The sequence below is a fragment of the Aspergillus ruber genome, assembly GCF_000600275.1.
Source record: "Aspergillus ruber CBS 135680 unplaced genomic scaffold scaffold00045, whole genome shotgun sequence".
NCBI classification, from domain to species: Eukaryota; Fungi; Ascomycota; class Eurotiomycetes; order Eurotiales; family Aspergillaceae; genus Aspergillus; species Aspergillus ruber.
In genome coordinates this window covers 55,080-78,068 of record NW_024467341.1, presented here as the reverse complement: position 1 = coordinate 78,068, position 22,989 = coordinate 55,080, and the positions used below count along the sequence as shown (strand labels likewise).

The 22,989-nt window shown below is 48.1% G+C and overlaps 6 protein-coding genes across 6 annotated transcripts; 3 read left to right on the top strand and 3 right to left on the bottom strand.

The window, feature by feature from the left end:
• Positions 1-755: 755 nt before the first annotated feature.
• hapB (transcription activator HAP2) lies at positions 756-1,754 on the bottom strand (the record flags this gene model as incomplete). Its single annotated transcript, XM_040779454.1, has 1 exon — positions 756-1,754. The coding sequence occupies one exon, from the start codon at positions 1,752-1,754 to the stop codon at positions 756-758; it is 999 nt and encodes a 332-aa protein (XP_040634358.1).
• A 7,238-nt stretch (positions 1,755-8,992) lies between these two features.
• Positions 8,993-14,004, top strand: EURHEDRAFT_466594 (kinesin-3 motor protein uncA; the record flags this gene model as incomplete). Its single annotated transcript, XM_040785116.1, has 2 exons — positions 8,993-9,056; positions 9,125-14,004. 2 exons carry the CDS (start codon positions 8,993-8,995, stop codon positions 14,002-14,004), a joined length of 4,944 nt encoding a protein of 1,647 aa, XP_040634357.1.
• Positions 14,005-14,571: 567 nt separating this feature from the next.
• EURHEDRAFT_381768 (uncharacterized protein) lies at positions 14,572-15,250 on the bottom strand (the record flags this gene model as incomplete). Its single annotated transcript, XM_040779453.1, has 3 exons — positions 14,572-14,653; positions 14,718-14,932; positions 14,987-15,250. 3 exons carry the CDS (start codon positions 15,248-15,250, stop codon positions 14,572-14,574), a joined length of 561 nt encoding a protein of 186 aa, XP_040634356.1.
• A 686-nt stretch (positions 15,251-15,936) lies between these two features.
• Positions 15,937-16,865, top strand: EURHEDRAFT_285774 (uncharacterized protein). The gene has a single exon (XM_040778208.1). The coding sequence runs from the start codon at positions 16,155-16,157 to the stop codon at positions 16,623-16,625; it is 471 nt and encodes a 156-aa protein (XP_040634355.1). The 5' UTR covers positions 15,937-16,154; the 3' UTR covers positions 16,626-16,865.
• Positions 16,866-18,056: 1,191 nt separating this feature from the next.
• On the top strand, positions 18,057-18,800 carry EURHEDRAFT_381767 (HNH endonuclease family protein; the record flags this gene model as incomplete). Its single annotated transcript, XM_040779452.1, has 4 exons — positions 18,057-18,223; positions 18,273-18,441; positions 18,501-18,639; positions 18,688-18,800. The coding sequence occupies 4 exons, from the start codon at positions 18,057-18,059 to the stop codon at positions 18,798-18,800; spliced, it is 588 nt and encodes a 195-aa protein (XP_040634354.1).
• A 1,583-nt stretch (positions 18,801-20,383) lies between these two features.
• EURHEDRAFT_518984 (putative C6 transcription factor) lies at positions 20,384-22,979 on the bottom strand (the record flags this gene model as incomplete). The annotated part of the gene is made up of 9 exons (XM_040786738.1): positions 20,384-20,532; positions 20,586-20,792; positions 20,854-21,341; positions 21,400-21,549; positions 21,609-21,801; positions 21,862-22,362; positions 22,420-22,655; positions 22,723-22,823; positions 22,881-22,979. The coding sequence occupies 9 exons, from the start codon at positions 22,977-22,979 to the stop codon at positions 20,384-20,386; spliced, it is 2,124 nt and encodes a 707-aa protein (XP_040634353.1).
• Positions 22,980-22,989: the final 10 nt, after the last annotated feature.

Genomic DNA, 22,989 nt, shown 5'->3' with positions numbered 1-22,989 from the left:
CCTAATCGGGAATAGCATGGTACATCCGGAGGTCACGGGACTACTACAGAGTAATTTCATGAGTTGTACTCCGTATTCTGTATGCTTTTATGAATCACGGAGTATAGATATCTCTTTGTACAGCAAGTCAAAAAAACATAATACAAAAAAAAAAAAAAAAAAAAAAAAAAAAAAAAAAAAAAAAACATCACATATGTCCGTTGCGCATCAAGTTACAAGATATCCACCAGTACTATATTGCTCGTAGTCATTCCTCCATTGCAATTTCTCAGCAATATTTTCGTGCCTGTAAAACCCAGCCATAAATTCGGAAATCACGTAGAAGAAGAGAAGAATGGAAGAAAAGAAGAATATCGCATCATGATGGCATCCACATGTGGGCCAATATATGCCAAGAAAAAGTGTCGGGAAAGAAGCATAAAATCGTCTCATATAATGCAATCCTAATGGGACGAAAGCATCATCAGGGAATTTGGGCAGAATGCCAACTTGAAAGAAAAGAAAAAAAGCGTCGTCTCAGCGTAAGGATATAAACAGGCATAAACAAAAACAAAATCAAGGTAATCAACAAGGCAGTGATAGAGACCAATAGTCATATATCGCTCGCTAGGAAAATAAAAAGGGGGGAATTCCAGACATCCATCCGTAAAAGCCGTGAAGATAAAAAGACAAGAGGGGGAGAAGAAAAAAAAGTAGATACGAAGACAAAGAAAGATAACATGAAGCTTAGGCCATGGTATCGAAAGTGACCGAGATCATCCATCGTCATCCGACGCATCGGCAGAATCAGGCTCACTCTCTTCAACACCAGCAGTTGGCCGAGCTGGCGCAACGGTCCTCGTTTTCTTGGGCGCATTCACATCGTCGTTCACCTCACTGGATTTCCGCTTATGGCCCGCGGACGATGCAGGTTTGACGGCAGTGGTCTGGACATTCTCTAGCCCCGATATGACGGAATCGTCAGATTTCTTTTCCATTGCAGCCACTTCATCGGCCGTCAAAAATCGACCACCTGGGCCGCGAGGCCGCCGCATGGCATGGTTATGCCGAGATTCGTGAAGGTAAGGCTTACGGCCTTTGGATGTGAGCCGCAACTGTTCCTCAAGTCTTTGCCTCGCAACACGCCGCTTCAAGATGCGATGGAACTGTTTCGCATTCACGTAAAGGGGCGATTCTTCGGCCCCGCCACTGACCAACTCCGGTGACGGCTGGCTTGGCTGCACAGGAGCATGATGCGGCGGTGGCATTGAGGGTGCCACCGACGGTCGAACGTGATTGAGAACCGGCTGCGGTGGACTACCGACATGGCTCATGCGACGCGACTGCAACTGAGCGCTTTGCGACAGGGGCACTTGCGAAGTCATTGGGGGCATCTGGCCCGTCATCTGCGGCGGCGAGCGAGGATTCCGGTCCCCCTTGACAGGCACTCCACCCATGCGCGGAGATCCGCGAGCTCCTTGCGACATTTGGTTCATGGAGTCTTGGTGTAGAGGGTAGAATTGCCCGGAAGCCGCAGCAGTGGCCATCGCAGCGGCCTGCGTGGGCGAGATGCCATATGTTTGAGGCATGGCAGTCGTCACCCCATATGGCTGTGGGAAGTTCGGCTGCTGATAATGGGATTGCGACGGGACAATGGGTGACGCCTGATGCGCGGAGTGAGCTTGTGGCATGTGGGCCTGGGCATTGGTAGGCGACGTCATCGAGCCGACAGCAGAGCCGGCGCTCTGGGGTGCGGGTTGGTATGCGGCAGACATATGTGAAGGGGCCTGAGGATGTTGTCCGTGAGGTTGTTGATACTGTGGTGGATATTCCATCATCGAGTCGCGACGGTGTTCGCCGTCACGTTGTTCGTGTTTGCGGAGATGAGACAGTCAGGAACGCGGCCACCAAGACCAATCAGGGTTAACGCGCAGGAATGATGCCTTTTAACTGGGGAACAGGGAATGAACACCAGATAACTGATAGGATGTGAGAAGAGCTGGTGCAATTACACCGAGGATATCGTAAGTCGCGCGTGGACGGGAGATAGTCACCCAACAAAATGTTTGGGATGTCTGCGAGTGATGATTCGACGAGGTACTACGAAACACTGCAGGCCCCAGAATCGCGTCAGCATAAAGCGCATCGCCGACCGGTCACTGGATTGAGGGAGAGTGGGGTAACATAGTCGGGCGTCATAGCACTAACCTTTTTTTTTTTTTTTCGTTTGTTGTGACTTTTTGAGCTTTTCAACCTTTTCGCGTTCGGAAATAAAACAGATGCGCGTTTATTAAACGAACTGGAACCTTCAAAGCAGTCTTCGGGGAGAGGGGAGTTTGTCTTTTCCGACAAAAACCTATTTTCCCTTATTCGCTTATACCCACTTCTGAATGTAACGTGGTTGGGCTTTTATGCAGCGGACTAGGGTGTCCTCGAGGATAAGTGCACTTGATGCGTTGTCAACTGCGCCTGAGGCCTTCAAGCTGACACAAGAAACCGAATTCCGGCACTACGCAATCTATTCTCTCCAACTGGCGAACTGAATAAGGTAATCGTTGCTTGTTCAGGACCCTAGTCCGGTTTAGGCTGAATGCGAGGAGGGGCTAGAGCCGGGGTAGACGAAGATATCCTGATTTTCGGTTCCGAGGCGAGGATACAATTCGCAAACGATTGATGTCAAGATGCGCGTCGGAAATACTGCACAAAACTATAGAAAGACGAGCATTAGCATGTAATCTATTTTTTCTAGTTTGCGCACGAATGATGATTGGTGAACCAGATATGCGCTGGCAATTGGATAATAGGTGAAGATATTATCAATCACCAGTGCGGCGGGGTGGGTGGGTTATTATTGTGGGCGGGTCAGGGCGTCAAGGGCCGATAGGATGGGAATGTATGTGTTGGCAGAAAGGAAAGCGCGCATTAAAGATGCAGCAACCGGCAACATACCTTGTCGATCGCATACAACGCCGACACACAAGCCTGGTGGTATTGCGCACACGCGCGTGCGCTAGCGACAAAAATGCGATGGGGAGACGGTGCGCGACTAAAGTTCCGGAGGCAAGTCAGAAAGCGAGTCATGGAAAAGTGGAAGCGCTAAAAAAGAGCGCATGCAATAGAAAGAGAAAAAAAAGTAAACAAAATTGTGACGCGTGATGACTGGGCATTTGTTTGCAGCTAAAAGACTCGACGCGATAGTGGCCATATAGTCCCAGCACCACCAAGGGGAATGAAATAAAAAGAGTACTGACAAGCACGCGACGAACTCGGACAACGGCAGAATAACGGTTCTGACAAGCGCCTGGTTGCAGCGCTTGTGTATGCCAGCAGCAGTGGGTAAGGAGTAGGGAAAGGAAAGCATCAAATCAAATCACAGTCGCGTTCGCGGGCCGCAGCCAAGACCCGAACACAAACAAAACAACGAATTACCTGAGGGGTACTCCAGTCCAACGCGATCTGGAGAATCGCAGATAGCACAGAAAAGAGCTAAACAGAAAAAATCCTGACTTGAAGCAGGGAAAAGAATCCCTTATGGAGGAATCGTAACAGAGAGTGGGAAGCAGAAACAAGAGGCGCCGAGGATAGCGCACTGCGGCTCTATGGACGGCCGTGATGTCAGCCGGGATTTGCCGGTGCCCGAGTTGATCCGCGAAAGGATAAAAGAGAAACAGAGACCGAGAGAAAGAGAGAGACAAAGAGACAGACAGAAATAGAGACAGTAGTACTCCGTACTTGTAGAGGGAAAGATATCAAAGATAACCAGGGGCCAAACACAGTTGACAACCAGATCAGGGAGTTGACAGAAGTATACAAAGCGATCCAGCAATGTGGTTGGACGCCTGTGTGTATAGAGTATTGACGATGACCCTTGAATGGTTGGAGAAATGCGACCAGAGCCGCATGCGCAAAGGTGATTTGCCCAGGGAAGATATAGAAAGGGGAACACACGATGATTGGACGCAGACAAAATAAAATGGGAGAGGGGAAAAAAACGTAGGACTTACACAGACAGGCAGCTGTGACTGCAACAAAAGTGCTGAAATGGTGATTTGATTCGATCCCAACCGTGGAAATCGTTGCACTGTGCGTAACAACCACGAGCAAAAGGACCCGATGATTGGATTAATCAGATTTCGGGGAGGAGAGATAATCTCTGATTGATGGGTGTAAAAAACCCTCCTTCTTGCGCGCCAACGAGAAGAAAGAAAAATGGAGGGGCAACAAGCAGTAACAGAGGAAGAAAAACTGTTGGAAGAGAGAGCGGACGATGGGGCATTTGTACCGCGTTCGACCACTCCTCGTTTAGCACTGCCCGCCGCGTGTATGTACGGTAATACGGTTACGCTTCGTACAGGTCCAGGATGCTAATTCCAGCATTTCTTTTTTTTTACCCTTCTTCTTTTTTTCCTTTATTGTTAGTGTTATTATCGAGTAATTACTGCCTACAGACTGAGTAAATCTCCCCATATTTTATCTGACTATCTCCCGGTCATCCCGATGTGTAACGGTAGACATACCGTACATGACGTAAATAACCAGCCACCCCCATTGGTCCCAGCTTTGACGCTTACGGCCGGGCACAAATCACATTGCATAGGCATGTATTGACAGGTATGGTATCTTACTCTCTCGCATAGTACGGAGTAGAGTACAGGTACTTTACAAAGATAGAGGTACAAACATACTCAATCAATGTCATTAATTATCTCTGATCCCCTTTGTTTGTCCCTAATACTTCAGAGTGCTCTAATGTCTATCCCGGAGTCCTCTTACGACGATCTCGTGATGGTGATGTGGTCCGTGACCGGAGTCTCGGTTGCTTTCCCCATTCGGGTAATTCTTTGTCACGGGCGTCGGACCATCTGCGCACTGATTCAACTCGGAATGGGGTATCCAAACTCTTCTCATGATAGGTTACAGTGCAAAGATTAAGCTATTTCGAGTATTTCGAGAAAAGTCGACACGGTACTTGAAGTAGGGCAAAGTTGGGCTACAGGCCCTCCCCCTAACTCTATCCCGCAGAGGTGTTCGTACAGAGTAAGAGGAAACCGAATGGGATGCGCTAAACCCCACTCAGACTCGTTTCTTTTTCCTTTGTCCTTTTCTGCATCACTTCGAGACGCGTTACAAAGAATCTAACATTAAAATGAGTGCGGTTCCCAAATCTCTACACTGATTGTACTCACCAGGGTCTATACATTGATATTCCTACAAGAATCTCGCACATGAGGTCGAGTACCGGGAACCTTGAGGTCTCCCCCCGATTGGAATTGATCTGTTCCACCCCACGTGCCCCGAAGCTTGACCGGTCATGTCACTTACGATACATCCATCGCGTCTATCACTCTCCTTTCAACCACTTGATCTGAAACCGTCTATACGTAGCCGAGCGTGAAACCAAATGATGGATAATTTTGGACTGGTTTAAGGCTTTGTAAGCAATAAAGTACAGATACGGTATCAAGCTGGTAATAATTGATAACTGTCATGGTACGTAATTTACCAATACATACACGGATGCTGAGATCTCCAGCTCTGGCCACCTGACGTCAAGGCAACATAATCTCTCTCTATCTCTCTTTTGGTCAGACAGTCACCGCTTCCATTGCATCAATGCGGAACTTCCCTCCAGCATCAGTACAGAGTACACAATGGTATGCTTGGATTCAACGTCTGCACGGTCCAGGATTAGCCGGCCTGCGAGTCGTGTCTGCACAGACTACCCGATAGTCAGTGCTGTTGGTCCTAGCGAATTGGCCTGGCTGTCATCGCGTTTTTACTTTACCTTTTCCTTGCCAGGTTAATATGCGCCTGGCACCTACGTACCATCTTAATCAAGACTGTTCTAAGAGAGTGAACACTGATATTCCTCGTCTACGCAAAGCATGGGGTCAAACATGCCCGAACAATCGATGATGCCTGAAAGAATACTACACCCATATCGCCTTTGACAGGATGAGCTGTCAATTTAGACGGCAATCTCGGGATTTGCCCATATTACAACATCATCGGCATCCGCTCCAGCATGCTTGCGATAGCATCCCTGTCTCATACCTCTGCGAAGGTCTCGATAGGTACTGGATTCTTATTTGAGCCGTAAAAGTACGGAATATGGGGTACGCGCCTACCTACTCGAGCTCTTCTTGGCTATTACCTCATAAAGATCTCTCGTATTGATGACACAGGGAACATTCGTCAATCTTCGCGCCGAAGGCTCTGTGCATCACAGGAGATATAGTCACAATATCGCTCTCTCAGACTTTCTGGGAAGAAACAGTCTCGGTCATTTGGTTTGACACCAACACCAGTGTCGACAACAAAAATACTTGTCTACATGCAAGACTCTGGAAATGGATCACGCAAGGCGAAACACTCGGGCGAGAATTAATAAGTTTGCATCAGCTTTATGCCCCGTAACAACTCAGTGAAGTCCCCTTACACAGCGCGGGAAGGACGGTCATGCTCTAGCTGAGTCGCCAATCGCCGTCAAGATGACAGACTCGATTCTCCATCATCACCATCAGGACTGCGTTACAAGTACAACAATCTGACATAAGTACTCCGCATTATGTGCAGGTCTATCCTGGCCAAAGGCTTACTCTGTATTGTATGCTTTACGGCCGTGACCAAAATAGCATGCAAGTGACAATAAAACCCACCTGCCGTATGAGAACAAGTCCGACGGGGCCGGTTAGTGCAGTTCATTGGCGAGGGCAAACCACATTCTATCCAATAGAATTTGATTTGTTTAGGATGAGGGCCGATGGGCAGTGTGATGACCCATGTTCGTTGGCTGTGGACCCCTGTGTGAAAGTGATGAGTTTCCCCATCGCCCTGCAAATTTTGACTGGAAAAAGCAAATCCAGCTTTCAACTTGCGCAAGCCATTGTTACCGGCTCTGCAGTAGCTGGCGCTGAACAGGTTGCACTGATCCTTTAAGGAGTTCACTTGCCTATCCAGGCACTCCGTACATGGAGACATCCGTTTTCCAAAGTACTGTGCTTCGTCCTGAACAGGCGCCAACATACGCACTACTCCGTACTTCGTATATGACAAGTCTATTGCCACATTTGCGTGTGATTTTCATTAACTTGGTGCGGTTTTCAGGAGAACTCGATTTGATGCTTCTGCAACTACTTCCATAACATTCTTGCCGCAAAAGATATCGTATTCGGCACATTCATCCATTGTAACCCAATGCATATCAAGTGCAAATGAATCGAGACCACTAGAGAGGGGATATTACCTATAATCACTTACTTATACACAGTTTACAGTACGATGTACGGAGTACCCAGTATGTTGGGCATCAAAGCATCACATGATTTCTCAATTAGGATTCCACGCTACGCCTGTGTCCTTACCTAATACTAGCAATATGGATTAGGGCTAGACCTACAGTATGCACGTCTGGCTCGGCGTTACTGCTCGTTCAATGCCATTTGGTAGGTTACATTGCTAACTCCGTGTATACGCATACTTACTGCGGAGTTGTTCCAAGCACATTCAAGTGATACCTCGTGGTGCATTTCAATATCTCGCGCTAGTCGTCTCAGAGTATTCTTATAGTTCGGGAGACAAATTTGGCGCATATTAGTAGATTATGTAGTCATAGCTATAATCCGATTCTAATATAAGCAAGTCCCTGCCAGCGCTTAGTACATGAGGTATATATTCTTGGGTGTGTTTATGTATCTGGAATGAGTCATTATAGCGGTCAGCATGTTGTATATTGCGATACAGCAGAGCAGAGCATGTACATCATATGGCATGATATGTGGTTTATGTTGTGCAACTTTTGGGTATTCTGTATAATCACATGTAGGGGGCATCCATATATCCCATACCGAATAAGATACCTTCTATCTGGAATAGCCGTGGTTTTTCACGTCAGCTAACTTATAGTTTTTGTAGTTTCAGCAAAGGTGGTAGGCACAGGTTATGGATATCTTTGCAGGATATATTGCGGAGATATATCCCTGGTGTTCCGTGCGATGTTGAAAGATCGAACCGAATGAAAGGAATTATGGTTGTAGTAGCATATGGCCATTATTCCCAACTTTTAAACAATGGTTACTATAGATAGTCGATCTAATTAGTGTTGGGTATGATTGGTATAGCATTAACCGGTCTATGGCCTCCACTTGCTGTCCATCCCTCGGAAGCTTCTGTATTTCAACTCCTTCTCAAAAGCACCGATTTAGGCGCATTCCAGACCTACTGTATGATACTATATTCTCACTAACAGTCTATCTCGACATATCGAATATCGAACCTCGAATCTCAATCCAATCTCGACTCTACCCCGCAATTCTCTTAGACCAATAAAACCGAACCATGGACAAACCAATCAGCCACAAGTGGCACAGCACCGCAACAAGCCTATTGCCGGCTGACTCATCCACCCACTTCTCGTGTGGCTGTTCCCTTGTTCCTGGAGACCAGCCCGGAGCCAGACTTGGAGAAGACCCTCGAAGTTCGCGAAATCCCCCTTCGCCCTATCCTCGCCTCTCCACGAAATTCCCGTATCTCTGCAATGCCCCTTGCATGCTTCCCAATCGCCCTCTCTGTCGCATAGTCCGACTGGTTTATATGGCTGGGGTTTCTGGTCAAAACTCCCCTGAGACAGACGCGCTGGGTTAAGAACAGCCACCACCAGATTCACGAACGCGGTTCACGAGTTTTCTTTTTTCTTTTTTCTTTTTATATTGTTGTTGATATTCAGCGTCGAGTTTCGATTTTCGCGTGGCCTTCCGGTGTTATATCAGCGGTTTATTTACGGGATAACGGATAGCGTCGAAGTCAGATTCGGACTAATCGGTCTGCGACGGTCTATATACAGACGGCGGCGCTCCCCGTAGCGTTCGCAATTCGGTGTCGCCCGGCCACTTGCGCCTTTTTCTGTCATCTATTCGGCTATCTTAGGGCTCAACTCTTTTTTTTGTGAACAGCAGCAGCAGCAACTGTGAGACCAAACCCTCCCCGTCCCTGGGTATATGGGATATAAGCAATCATGGCTCCAGGCGGTGGTGGAAATATTAAGGTGGTGGTGAGAGTACGGCCGTTCAATAGCAGAGGTGAGCCACTGGGAAACCCGAGTAACATGGGGAATAAGGCTAAACAAGGAGTTACCGGTTCTATATAGAAATCGACCGCGGTGCAAAATGTATCATTCAAATGAAAGATGCTTCGACAGTCATCACCCCGCCCCCCGGTGCCGACGAGAAACAACGGAAAGGCGGTGCGAAAGGAGCCTTGGAAGGACCCAAGACCTTCGCCTTCGATAGGTCGTATTGGTCGTTCGATAAGAATGCTCCGCACTACGCCGGCCAGGATAACTTGTTCGACGACCTTGGAACACCGCTGCTCGATAATGCGTTTGGAGGTTACAACAATTGTATTTTCGCGTACGGTCAGACGGGTTCCGGAAAATCGTACTCGATGATGGGTTATGGGAAAGAATATGGTGTGATTCCGAGGATTTGCCAGGATATGTTCCAGCGTATCGACGATATCCAGCGAGATAAACAACTTGGCTGTACGGTTGAAGTGTCGTATCTGGAAATCTACAACGAAAGGGTTCGCGATTTGCTCAATCCCTCAAATAAAGGGAACCTTAAGGTCCGTGAACATCCGTCAACGGGTCCGTATGTTGAAGATCTGGCCAAGCTAGTCGTGCGCTCGTTCGAGGAAATTGAGAACTTGATGGATGAGGGTAACAAGGCGAGAACGGTTGCCGCTACCAACATGAACGAAACGTCCAGTCGTTCGCACGCCGTCTTCACCTTGACTCTTACCCAGAAACGCCATGACGCCGAGACATCCATGGACACGGAAAAAGTATCGCGAATCAGTCTGGTCGATCTTGCAGGTTCCGAAAGAGCAACATCCACTGGAGCCACGGGAGCCCGGTTGAAGGAAGGAGCCGAAATCAACCGTTCTTTATCCACTCTCGGTCGTGTCATTGCAGCGCTTGCAGATGTGGCCGCTGGAAAGAAGAAGAACGCCTCCATGGTTCCGTACCGTGATTCGATCTTGACATGGTTATTGAAGGACTCGCTAGGAGGAAACTCCATGACTGCAATGATTGCCGCAATATCACCAGCAGATATCAACTTCGAAGAAACACTGGGTACCCTTCGTTACGCCGACTCGGCGAAGCGAATCCGAAACCATGCCGTTGTGAACGAGGACCCGAATGCACGTATGATCCGAGAATTGAAGGAGGAACTACAACAACTCAGATCGAAGCTTGGTGGAGGAGCAGCTGGTGCTGTTGGCGGCGTCCTTCCGGCTGGTGCTGCACCGGGGGCTCCTGGTGGTATACCTACTGGTGAATATTATCCACCTGACACACCGTTAGAACAACAAGTCGTGTCTATTCACCAGACAGACGGCAGCGTGACCAAAGTTAGCAAGGCGGAGATTGTCGAACAACTCAATCAGAGTGAGAAGCTTTACAAGGATCTGAACCAGACATGGGAAGAGAAGATGCAGAATACAGAAAAGATTCACAAGGAACGTGAATCCGCCCTGGAAGAATTGGGTATCAGCATCGAGAAGGGGTTTATCGGGTTAAGTACCCCGAAGAAAATGCCTCACTTGGTCAACCTGAGTGACGATCCATTGCTTGCTGAATGCCTTGTCTACAACATCAAGCCTGGCACTACGACTGTTGGACACATGGACCAAGGAAATGCGGTTGAGATCAGGCTGAATGGGTCTAAGATCATGTCCGACCACTGCAAATTCGAAAACGCGGACAATATTGTCACTCTTGTCCCGACTGAGGGCGCAGCGGTCATGGTCAACGGCCTGCGTATCGATAAACCTAAGCGCCTGAAGAGTGGTTTCCGAATTATCCTGGGCGATTTCCACATATTCCGGTTCAACCACCCGCAAGAGGCTCGTGCAGAGCGTGTCGAGCAGAGCTTGTTACGACATTCCGTTACCAGCAGCCAGCTCGGCTCCCCAGCGCCGAAGACTCATGATCGAAGTCAGAGCAAGACTGGCTCTGAGCACGATGGCGACTCGAACAGGGCTGAATCCCCCCTGCCCTCACAGCGTGGCCGGGAATCTGACTGGTTCCAGGCGCGTCGCGAAGCTATTAGCGCAGCGATGGGACCGGATCAAATTTCACATATGCCTGACGACGAACTAGACGCTCTGTTCGAAGACGTGCAGAAAGTGAGGGCGACTCGTCGAGGGCTGATGGAAAACGAAGAAGATTCTGACTCGCTCAGTTCGTTCCCGGTTCGAGATAAGTACATGTCAAACGGTACCATCGACAATTTCTCGTTGGATACTGCCATTACGATGCCAGGAACCCCCCAGCAGCAAGAGGACGAGGGTCAGAACGGTGATTCGACGCTTCACTCTGTGCGCCAGGATATGCAACGCCAGCTGGATCGACAAAAAGAGGAATACCAAGATAAGTTGAAAAACGCCGAAGCTTCGTCCAACCAGGACGTCGACGACGTGCGGTCTGAAAAGGTCCGGATGGAAGAGGCCCTTCGCGCGGCCAAGGAGGAATATGAAGAGCAACTTAAGAAGCAAAAAGAGATTTTCGAGTCGCAGATGAAGGGTCTGGGGAAACCAGTTCCCCCGAAGATCTTCGAGAATGGGTTTGCCAAGCTGGAGCCTGAGGAAATTGAAACCGCGCGTATCGTATATCACCACTGGTCACAACAGAACTATGTCCGTATGGCGGAGAAGGTATTACAGTATGCGTCGCTGCTGAAGGAAGCGCAGGTCATGAGCCAGATTATGGACAAAAACGTTTCGTTTCAGTTCGCCGTTGTCGACCATGGACATAATATGGCGTCTTCTTACGATCTCGTGCTGAACGGGATTTCTGGGGATGAGGATTTCGTGCTGGACGAGGCGAAGAAGCCCTGTGTCGGGGTTCGTGTCATCGACTATAAGCAATGCGTTATCCACCTATGGTCGATTGAGAAGCTCCAACGTCGTCTGCAGGCTATGCGTCAGTTGCATCAGTACATTGATCGGCCTGATTATATTCAGCATTTCAAGCTGGATAATCCTTTCTCTGAGCCTTGCTCGCCGCGTTACTCGCTTGTTGGTGATGCCGATATCCCGCTTACAGCTGTCTTTGAGACTCGTGTGCAGGATTTCTCTGTTGAAGTCACTTCGCCGTATACTCAGAGCGTGGTTGGTATAATCAGGCTGTCGTTGGAGCCATCTTCTGCCCAGGCACCGTCGTCCACCCTTAAGTTCAACGTCGTCATGCGTGATATGGTCGGTTTCAACGAGTGGGAAGGATCTGATGTCCATGCGCAATTGTTCGTACCAGGGATCTCTGATGAAGGAGGCGCTACGACAACACAGATGACCAGCGGCTTTGATGAAAGTCCCGTCCGGTTTGAAAGTGTGCATAGCATGAGTCTACCACTCAACAGCCCGCGAAGTGCTGCATTGAAAGTCTGCGTCTACGCTCAAGTTACGCAAATGCACCTGGATAAGCTTCTAAGCTGGGACGACATTCGCGATTCGGCTGATCCTGGTACTCAGAAACGCAAGACACCCCGTATCGCGGAGTCGGAATTTTATTCGGAAGAGAGACATGACGTATTTGCTCGGATCCAGATCCTTGAGTTGGCGGAGAATGGTGAATACCTCCCTGTTGAGGTGGTACAGAACAACAGCTTGGATGCGGGCACATACCAGCTTCACCAGGGTTTGCAGCGTCGTATCTCGATTAACCTCACATATAGCTCGACCGAGAGTCTTCCGTGGGATGACCTTCGGAGTATCCGTGTAGGATCTGTTCGGATGCTTGATCCTTGGGGCAAGATTCCGGACCAGGATCTGCAGACTCCCGATGTGCAGTTGAAGTTTGTCCAGGAACCGATGGTGAAGGACAATGCTGATGGGACGTCTAACGTTACGATCGTCGGCCAGTGGGACTCGAGTTTGCACGGTTCGCTTCTTCTCGATCGCGTTACTGCGGATAAGTACCGCGTGCAGGTCACTGTCCGATGGGACCTGATCTCGTCGCGGTTGCAGGACCCTGTCGTGTTCGAAGTCGACCCGATGATTCAGATCCAAGGACGAACGTATGTCCGCCCGCAGTCGATGTTCAAGCAGCTCTTCAACACAACTCGCATTGTGCACTCCACCGTTCGCATGTTCTCCCTAGCCGTCCGACCCGTCTCCGCCAAACGCGCCGCCGACCTCTGGCGCATGAACACCCAAAACGACTACGTCAAGGGCGAAGAACTCCTAACAACATGGTCTCCGCGCAAAGTATCCCTAGTCAAAGACTACCTCGCCGCGCGTAAGCACCGCCAACGCATGGCCGAACTCAATGCCGCAAAAGGAGCTTTAAGCGCAGTCTCCCTCGTCCCCTCGTCAACCCGAACCAGCCGCTCACCCCTGCGAAGCCAGGAACTTACCGACCACAAAGCAAACCTCCTCCGCAAATACCTCGACGTCTGGATGACCAAGACAGACCCCACAGAAGCAATCCTCGTCCGCACAAACACCGAACCCCCAGCCGGAGGAGCAGCGTTCGCCCAGACAAAACACCCCGTCTCGCGAGACGGCAGCAGCACAAGTGGTGACTCATCAGACCAACAACCACCCCTAAAACCCCGCTTCATCGCAACAATCCAAACACTCCCCAAGAACCCTTCCTCTACTAAATCGGGCTATATCCTCACCCCTGACGACACAAATAACCACTGGGTACGCCGCTTCGTCGAGCTCCGTCGGCCCTACCTCCATGTCTACAGCGTCCCTGAAGGCGACGAGATCAACGCAATCAATCTGCGCAGCTCGCGCGTTGATCATGCGCCGGATTTCGCTCGTCTGCTGGGTACTGCTGGTAGTGGTAGTGGATCGGGTACGCCTTCGAGGGGTGGTGGTGGACAGCCGAATGTGTTTGCGATCTATGGGACGCAGAATACGTTCTTGTTTGCGACGAGGACAGAGGCACAGAAGGTAGAGTGGATTTTGAAGATTGATCAGAGTTATTTTAGCAATGCTAGCCCCGCGAGGACATAGCTGCTTTCTTTCCCTCGATTATATCGGAGAGGTCTGAAGAAGATGGAGAGAAGTATATAATGCGAGTTCATGCCGATTGTTACGAGAAGCGATATTTGCACCTTGCCTTGTCTTGTTGTCTTGTTGCTGATGATTGATACTGATACTCGCTTTTTCATTTGTATAGGCTAGTTATAAGCCTAGCTTGCTATTTGCTGATTTTCGCTTTTTCATTGTGGTTTTAAATTTGATTTTGAGATACCCCTACCTGAATACATACAGATATACAGATACAGATAAAGATACAAATAAAGATACAGTTCACACGAACACGATTGTTTGACCTCCTTAACCTCCTTGATTAGGCTGTTTTAATTGATCTTGAAGCTGCATTTAGCGAACACAAATGGACACGGGGATAGGACCTTCTGGCTGCACAGTCGAATGGATAGAGGGCAGAAAGCAGCTTATAGCCTCTATGATCTGGATGAGTCTTCAAATAACGAACAACTAGTTTTTATCCGTCGTTGGTCGATTCCAATCCATCGCCAGACATCCCCCCTCTGACGAGCCTAGTAATACTCATAACTAGACCTTAAACTTCGTGGCAAACGGCTTCCTTTCCGCTCGAGCAACCAGGACGAAACCACACCTTTCTTCATGATACTGCCTGCGTTCATATTAGTTTTCAAGGTGACATTCATGCTGTGTCGCTCGCGAATGTCACCGGATACAAAGTTGCCTGCGTCTTCGAATCGCAGGAGTCGATCTCTGTCGCTGTCGTACATGATGTACATGGCTGTGGGTGTTTCGCGGCAAGGAGTTTGTCGGCCCAGATTTTCAGTTTTTGTGGTGTGGTATCTTCTTCATGGTTTTTCTCGCCCTCTTCTTCTTCTTCTTCTTCTTCTTCTTCTTCTTCCTCCTCCTCCACCACAGGCACCAGAAACGGCTGAAGGACCTCAATACATTCCTGCCATTTCCCTTACTCCTTCCCCCACTTCACAGACTGCAGAAACATAGCATCATACCGCCTAATACCAACCAAGGACACCGGGATAACACCGAATTCCTCAAAGACAAGCATATTCAGCCCATAGAATACCCGCCGTCCCTCGCATGCCTGGCGGCTCACGGCTAGTATAGCGAGTGCGTTTCGGTGAGGGTTATGCCGGAGCCATATGCCATTTCGTTCTCTGACGGTGATCGAAGGGCGGGTGGGATTGTGAATTGTGATTTTGGTGTAGTAGAGGAGTTCTTTGTAGACCATTCGTCGGATGCCTGATATCATATAATGGAGTTAGCACGAGTACAATTAGGGTTGATCAGGTAAAGTGGAGCAAAATGGAAGGAGTGGAGTGCTACCAACCAAAAGAAAGGAGGAGAGACGCAAACGGCCCCTTTCGCTGTGGGGACTTAACCAATTCCTCGTCAAAGGGTAATATTCACATTTCTAGGTATCCTCGTTTCCTCTTCCCTGTACTCCTAGTTGTCGTAGTCCCCGAATCACCCTTGCCGTCTCCATGACCACTCCCATCCCCATAAGACCCGTAATGCTTCCGATAGAGAATATGATCCATGAAATTCCCCGAGAATCAATGGTCTTTGCACATGATGGGCATTGTTATTGATTCTGTTGATCGGATCGGGAGGATTAAAGATTTCGTCGGTGCTCAGGACGTCGTGGATATAGTCGACTGGGATGCGCCATTCACTGGTGTACCAGCCTAAATGGCTAGTAGACTGACTTTGTTGACATATTTCTTTTGGAAGAAAGGCATGTTTGGTTTTCCTAGGGAATTTGGTTGGTCTTGTTGAGGTTTGTAGTCAAGACGCATGCTTTCGTAGTAGTAGCCATGTCCTGTCATGTGGCTACCAATAAGAGAGTATACAGTATACTTGGGATATTATATACATATATATTTATTATTTAACAATGTCATGCGAATACTGCCTATTCGATAAGAGGAGCCTTAGCCCACTAGGATGAAAACACACCAAGGTGATTGGGGGTCATGTATAAATTTATATAGGATGAACAGGGAGTGAAAAGCACTGAGACTGTCATTCATCGCTAAAGAAGCTCGTGCTCACTTTTTAAAATAGTAGCTCTCATTCTAGCCGGAAGAAACAGCCCGATACTCATATATCTCACGCCACGAGCCATAGAATAAATGCCAGACTCAACAATCCTTGACCTTTGTAACTACCCATTCAACCAACTCATATGCAACCACGTCATTCCTTGCACTCGCACTCATCTTGCGTCCAAAAGTTACATACAATTTACTCCGCATCCGAAAATCCTCGATCACTGGGTCGCCGACGTCTTCAAATTGCACGAGCCGCGTTCCGAGATCTGGATAACCCTTTTTGTAAAGCGTGGTGTTGATGACGTCCAAGGAGCCTTGGAATGCGCCTTCGTTGGCCCAGATATCTGCATTGATAGCGACCTTGCTACCATGCGTTCCTCAGACTGTTCATCCACCGCGTGTGCGGCATCAGGGACGACAGAAGGATGTCTATCCATTCATGGCATAACCCACCTCATTCTTTGTATTGCACAGAACGGGGAAACCTGTATTGTGACATTCAATATCAACCATGTCTGTTATAGTACTGCTTCTGATTCCGACAATAAATGAATTTAGGTCATAGAAAATCCGGCGTCCCTCTCATAGATTTACCGGCTGCCAGCCAAATGGCCATTGCATTGCTTGGTGGATGGTGCTGGAGCCATACGCCATTTTGCTCACTCATAGAAACCATTGAAAGCTTGCTGTGGGTTATGGTTTGCTCCTGGCAGAGGGGTTCTTTGTAAATTATGAGTCGAATATTTGTTCAAGACGGACTAACAATCCTGTCGGCCCAGTAAGGGCCGTTTGTATGATACTTGCCACAAGGAAGACGCAGAAACAAAAAATGTTCCCTTCTGCAGAGGAGGTGGAACCGTCTTTTTTTCAAGGATGAATATCAACGTTGCTGCCTTGCTCTTTTTTGCCCATGGTGGCCAAGCGGTAGACCCAATAACAATGCTGATGAAGAGCATGTCGTATGTGATATTGCTTAAAGTTGAATACTGTTGAGAAAAACCCGCACTTAGACTGATGAAGGTGATCCAGAATTTTATTGATTTGTAGGACGTCGTGAACGCCATCGTCTGGGATGCGCCAATCTCCGGTGTATGAACCCAGGTGCCTTTTGAAGACCACTTTTTCTAGCGTATTCTTCGTGGCAGAAAGGAAAAGTGACGTTTACGAGCCATGACCTCTCTCCTTAATTGTTTGTTGTTTCATGTTGGGTTTTGTAGGTATGCTTTGCTTGTTAGTGGATAGCTCAGACGGGTTGGGGAGTCAATAATCAGACTGCATGGGGCTATAGCAACAGGAGAATTTCAATACGATAAGAAGATAATACTGGTTGTTTAGTTACCGCCAATAATAACAATAATAGAGCAAGTGCTTAGCCAACTAACATATAGCTACAGTGGCATCTCCCGAAGAGATTGCTGGCCCACTATTCTATCCGATATCACCTCAATTCTCATCAATTATTTACAGGCCTAAGTATGATTAAAGAATGTATAAGTTCGATATGCATTGCCGTGTCTTATAGATCTCGACTGGGAGGGGTTGTGAAACATGGTTCCAGGCGCAGGCATACTGCATCGGCTCAAGAATATCTTCGAACAAAGGTGTAAAGAATGTGTCTAATGTTAATTGGCCTGGCCGGAGACGGGGACTCAGTCTAAAAATGAGCGACCAGGAAAAATTTAGAGATAGCTGAGGTACTAGTCATAGGACATCTGCAGGTGTCGGAGGCCGGAGGTCCCTCGCACGTTGCCGCTTTTCAGATTGTGATACGACAAGCACATTCAGTGGTAAGTAGCACTTAATCTGGACGGATTTGATGCCGGCTCAAAGTATTGGGTATTAACCAAGCGCCAAGGCTTAGTATGTAATCAATTGTATATTGTTTAATTTGACCTGTTTAAGCGATAAGATACCGTGCATAATTCATGTAAGGGCAATGTATATAAAGGCACGTCTTTCCCCAGTTGCAACGGCCCATCAACCATGGCCAAATTCATTGCTATCATTGTCCTCCCCTTCGCCCTGGCGACCCCACCGGGTATTCCCTCGGTCTCAACAGCGACGTCGCAACTTGCCGAATTGGCCGTGAGTGCCGGATCCCAAGATGGTTATGACCGGGATCTGTTCCCTCACTGGATTACCAGAGATGGGTATGCATGGACATCCAATATCGTCGAAATGTACTCATGAACACAAAAGATGCACCACCCGCGAAACTATTCTGAAACGCGACGGCACCGATGTTGTGCAAGACGACTCTTGCAGTGCTACCAGCGGAACGTGGTATTCTCCGTACGATAGCGAGACCTGGACTCAGGCCAGCGATCTGGACATCGACCATGTAGTTCCATTGGCTAATGCATGGAAGGTATAACTCATTTCTCACTTTGATGTAGCTATGCGTGCTGATGGGGGGGAAAAAAAAAGTCTGGCGCATCTGAATGGACCACTGATCAACGCGAAAATTTCGCCAATGACCTGGATCATCCTCAGTTGCTGGCTGTCACAGACAATGTTAATCAGGCGAAGGGCGACTCTGGTCCCGAGGAATGGAAGCCGCCATTGGGTTAGTATTTCACGTGCATTCAAATGATTGTTAGCTGACAAGTAGTAGAGTCATATCATTGTACATACGCAAAGATGTGGGTTACGGTCAAATCTGTATACAATCTGACGGTGACTGGAGAAGAGAAGACGGCCTTACAGGGCATGTTGGAGGGATGTTAATATCTCTAATCAATACTTGTGTTGTATATATCCGTGTATTTAGAAACTGCCGGGGTCATACTCAGCTTTTCCACTCATCAACTTTTGACTTCACTAATGAGCGTTCCTATGTAAAAAGATAGGTGCTTCTAAAGCCCCAAGAAATTGAATCCCTATATAACAACTGGCAGGGAATGAATACTTTAGATACCAAAAACCCGTTGACAATTTGTACTTCTGGCTGCATAGGGTTCCGTGTCTGGTCATGAACACAAATATTTGGCTTCAAGAAGATGAAGGGGAATGGCGACGGCTTGCATCCGGTTTCCCATACTATTTTGAAGGTACTCGATAAATAAACAAATTCTCAGGACATGAGCATGGGAAAATCGGAAGAATAGTATGAACTGTGCTTAGTGCAATTGAGGCCCACGCAACGCAAAATGGGAATATCGCTTTGTGCGAGTGGCAATAAGTTCTGTTCCATAGCCATGACCTCGCCCGTTACCTGGATAGTGCAAGTAACGTCGTAGATATCACTTCCACTAATCACTCTGACTTGGAGCTGATCAGCGTTGGAAGTGATCTCCAAATCAGCTTCTTCATCAGCTGGCAAAATTGGCTCGCCGCGCAGAACCTGGCTATTAAGGGCCTAGAGTCAAACCAAATGTTCCCAAGGGAGAGATATATTAAAGTGATAGTCAAGTGAATAAGAATAGTTAGTTATTCTTGCCATCATTTCGGGGATACCACGAGGAGTGGTCTGGAAAGTTGCTGGGGAAGGAACGGAAAGTGGCAGTAATCGCCGTGGATAGGGACTCGGTTCCAATACGAGGTCAATGTAATTTCACTACTGAATGCTCCTAAATGTGGATCAGACTCTCATTGGCGACGGTAAGTATGGGGTTTGGCGGAAAGGGGGGAAGAGGGGTGGTATACACTTTGTAGGGCTGGTCCTAGATGACCTGAATGAGCGGCTTCTTCATGAAATTCCAAGCTCTGCTGATACATTCTAGTTATTGAGAAGAGCAGCAAAGTACCACGTTGAAGCTCGAAGGCGGATGATCGTTTTGACAACTTGACGGAGGTTTATTTCCTTAGCAAGACACATATGGTCCAGGGGCCTATTTTCATTCCGCAGAGAGATCCTGCGTCTGAAAGTAATATATACAGCTATGAGACTATTTAAGTGAGCTCCAAAAGATTCTGCCCCCCTGCGTGCTTGCGGAAATGGTTACATGGAAGCTGGGTAGTTGAAAGAAACGTTTCATTGCAGGTCACATAGAAAAACAAAGGATGTGTATTGATATGCATGCAAGTAGCAGGTGCCACGCTTAAATTTTACGATTCGGTGTGGCCTCCATACGAAACCTAGATATTGTGATTTACTATGCCAACTTCGGCCGACTAGCCAGCTACCTCAGGGACCAAAGGATTTTCAGGTACATTTGTTGAGGACTTTTTATGATAGATGCATAGATGTGTTGGAGAGTACGTGAAAGAATGCTAGTACAATGGTCTGCGTTCCTTTATTTCTTTCTTTCTTTCCTTTTTCTATCGGTTCGGCATTGATCCTAGCTTTCGGCATTCCTACTAACAGCAGCCTACCAACGTTCGAACCCTAAGCGGTGCATAAATAGATCGTCCAGCATAAACTCGCCACACTCAATACCAAATGAAGGGAAGCTGACGTTAGGGGTCGAAGTTTCCATGACTGGGAAGCCCATGTTAGGTTGATCCGGCATATCCTCTGCTGTTCCATCTGGTCAGCTCATGCGTTTGTATCGGCGCGCGAAGAAGCCTTACGCTTGAGACGAAGGGCAAACATTAACTCTTCAAGGTAGTATCTGCAGCGATCTACCATTCGATTGCCAGTGTCCAGTTTATATAACGTTTCAACCGCGCGACTGGGATAGATGTGAATGTTGGCACATATACTGGCAGAGCCCTTGCCCGACTGCCTGGTCCTGTGGACCCAGGTTGCTCCAATGATGACGAGTGCCGCATTGAATGCTACAGTAAAGAAGAAATCAGACATCACTAGATGAATTATCACACCACATCTGTAACTTACTATAGTAGAGCGAGTACCACCAAGCGCCAAGAAGTTCTCGTGGCCATCCAGATGACGAAACAAGTTCAGAGATAATATCAATAATTCCGGTAGCTGATTCGATACACTTTTTCATGCTACTGTAGCCGATATCGTTGAGAAGCCTGTCTTCGACGGGTTCAATTCCGGAAGCTCGCGTAGCATCTAGGAACTTAACAAGGATGGGCCGATGTAGGAGGATTTGGATGTGCAGATACCGCAGAGTCAGAATGACACGAAATTTCAATGGAAAGAGCTGCGGCTGATTTTGCGACTGCTCTATCTCATCTCGCATTCCTTCGACAGTCACTTGTCGGAGGCATTCGGGGAGCGCCATCACCCAGCAGAAAAGTTGGTTTTCGATGCCAAGGATACGGCTAACAGTCTCACCCACCGGTAGAGGCGGACCACATCCAAGGTTCTGACCATATATTTGATCAATTATGCTGGCCATTTGTTTATACAACGTTCTAGAGAGGGTTTTAGCACTGCGTTGGGCCTTGCAGTTGGGAGAATGACGCAGCTCACATGGTGTTATTAAAGAATTGGATGCTATGGCGGACTTCGTCATGGTCGGCCGTGGGAATAACCTCGGTGATACCTTGGAAGGCTGGTAGATCGAGTTGAACATAGCAGTCTGGTATCGCAGCCGGTCGTCCAAAGGTCATGCCCAGGGTCCTGAGAGGGAACAGTCAGAAGCATTGAAATGATATTCAAGCAGGCGTGATTAATGGCACCTATCTAGAACCACACACCCAAACCACGTTCTTTTCCGTGTCTCCTGCTCCAAAGGAGGAAACGCTTTGGAGGCGTCTTTCGAATGGAGTCCGAGCTGGAGTGCAGCTTTAACGGCCAAGCCATGTATCGTCCACGCCTGAACCGATTTCTGTGTTCCCTGAAGGTACTGGCCCATGAGTAATAAATACTGCACTATCTAGATATTAGTGGCAGGCAAAAGGGTCTATGTGAGCATAGAAGGGAAATATTTACCAACTTCCAGTGTTGTCCCTCGTAAGATCTCTCCCTTACAGAGGTCTAACGCCCGGCGATAGTATACAGCAGACTCGCTGATGCAGGTTTCAGCAGGTGAGCGTCCCGAAGCCAATGTTAATTTAGCCATAGCAAGTATTATATTCAGCAAGCCCAACCATGTACGTCGGACCCTCTTTGAATTGTTCTTTAGTTGATAGTAGGTGTCGAAGAATGTAGGTGGATGAATATAAGGGAAAAGCAGTCCAGTGTCGCCAAAATATCGATGGATGAGTGTCAAAGTCTCTTCGGAAGATGGCAATGTGAACATGCTTGACGGCCTTTCTTGCAAAGCTTCAGAAATCTGGCCCAGCGATGGCGATGGAGGACGCGTGGCGCTGGCAAATCCTCCATCATGAGTGATGTGGTCCGTTGTGGGGGAAGTAATTCCCTTCTGTGTACTTTCACTATGTGCTACAGCGCGGGATAAATGACGCAGGAAGGCGATATTCGATGAAGCGCCTGAAGCAACATTAGCTCTGGTTGAATCATTCTTCGTGGAGAAGCAGTAAGGCTCACCGAAGAATCCACAATCCTTCTCGTCAGCAAATGCCACAGCTCCCATCGCATCGACCGTGTCTTCCGTGCCTACAAAATCGGGGGATGGCTCATCTCGGTGTTGTGATTCGATTTCCTTCAAAGGGTAGCTAGGACTACTCCGGTTCATGTGCGATGTTAAACCGGAAAGGTCAGATTTGACCGTGACCAGATTGTCCTCAAGCGATTTGACGCGTAGTTCAAGGTCCTTCAGATAACTGTCGACTAATGAGCCGGAAGCTACTATGTAAAGAAATTGCGGATCTGCAGATAACTCTAGCTTACTCCTTCTGCACAATCACATTCGTAGCTGTGACTGGTGGGGTGTAGGCACAGTCAAAGCCTAAGTCTTTGCACATGCCGCATTTGGGGCGGCTACCATCACACTGAGAGAGAGTCAATTAACACTTATCTGACGGCATACAGAGTTAGCGGGATCCTACCTTTGACTTTCGCGTTCGGCAGGCATCGCAAGCCAGAGCCACTCGGCGACGCTTGACCGACTGATTCCGAGGAGTGGACTGATGAGGCGAAAGGTCCATGACTGTAAGA

Excerpts from the sequence above, each read along its gene's own strand:
- EURHEDRAFT_285774 (XM_040778208.1), top strand. The coding sequence starts at position 16,155 with ATGCCAGACTCAACAATCCTTGACCTTTGTAACTACCCATTCAACCAA.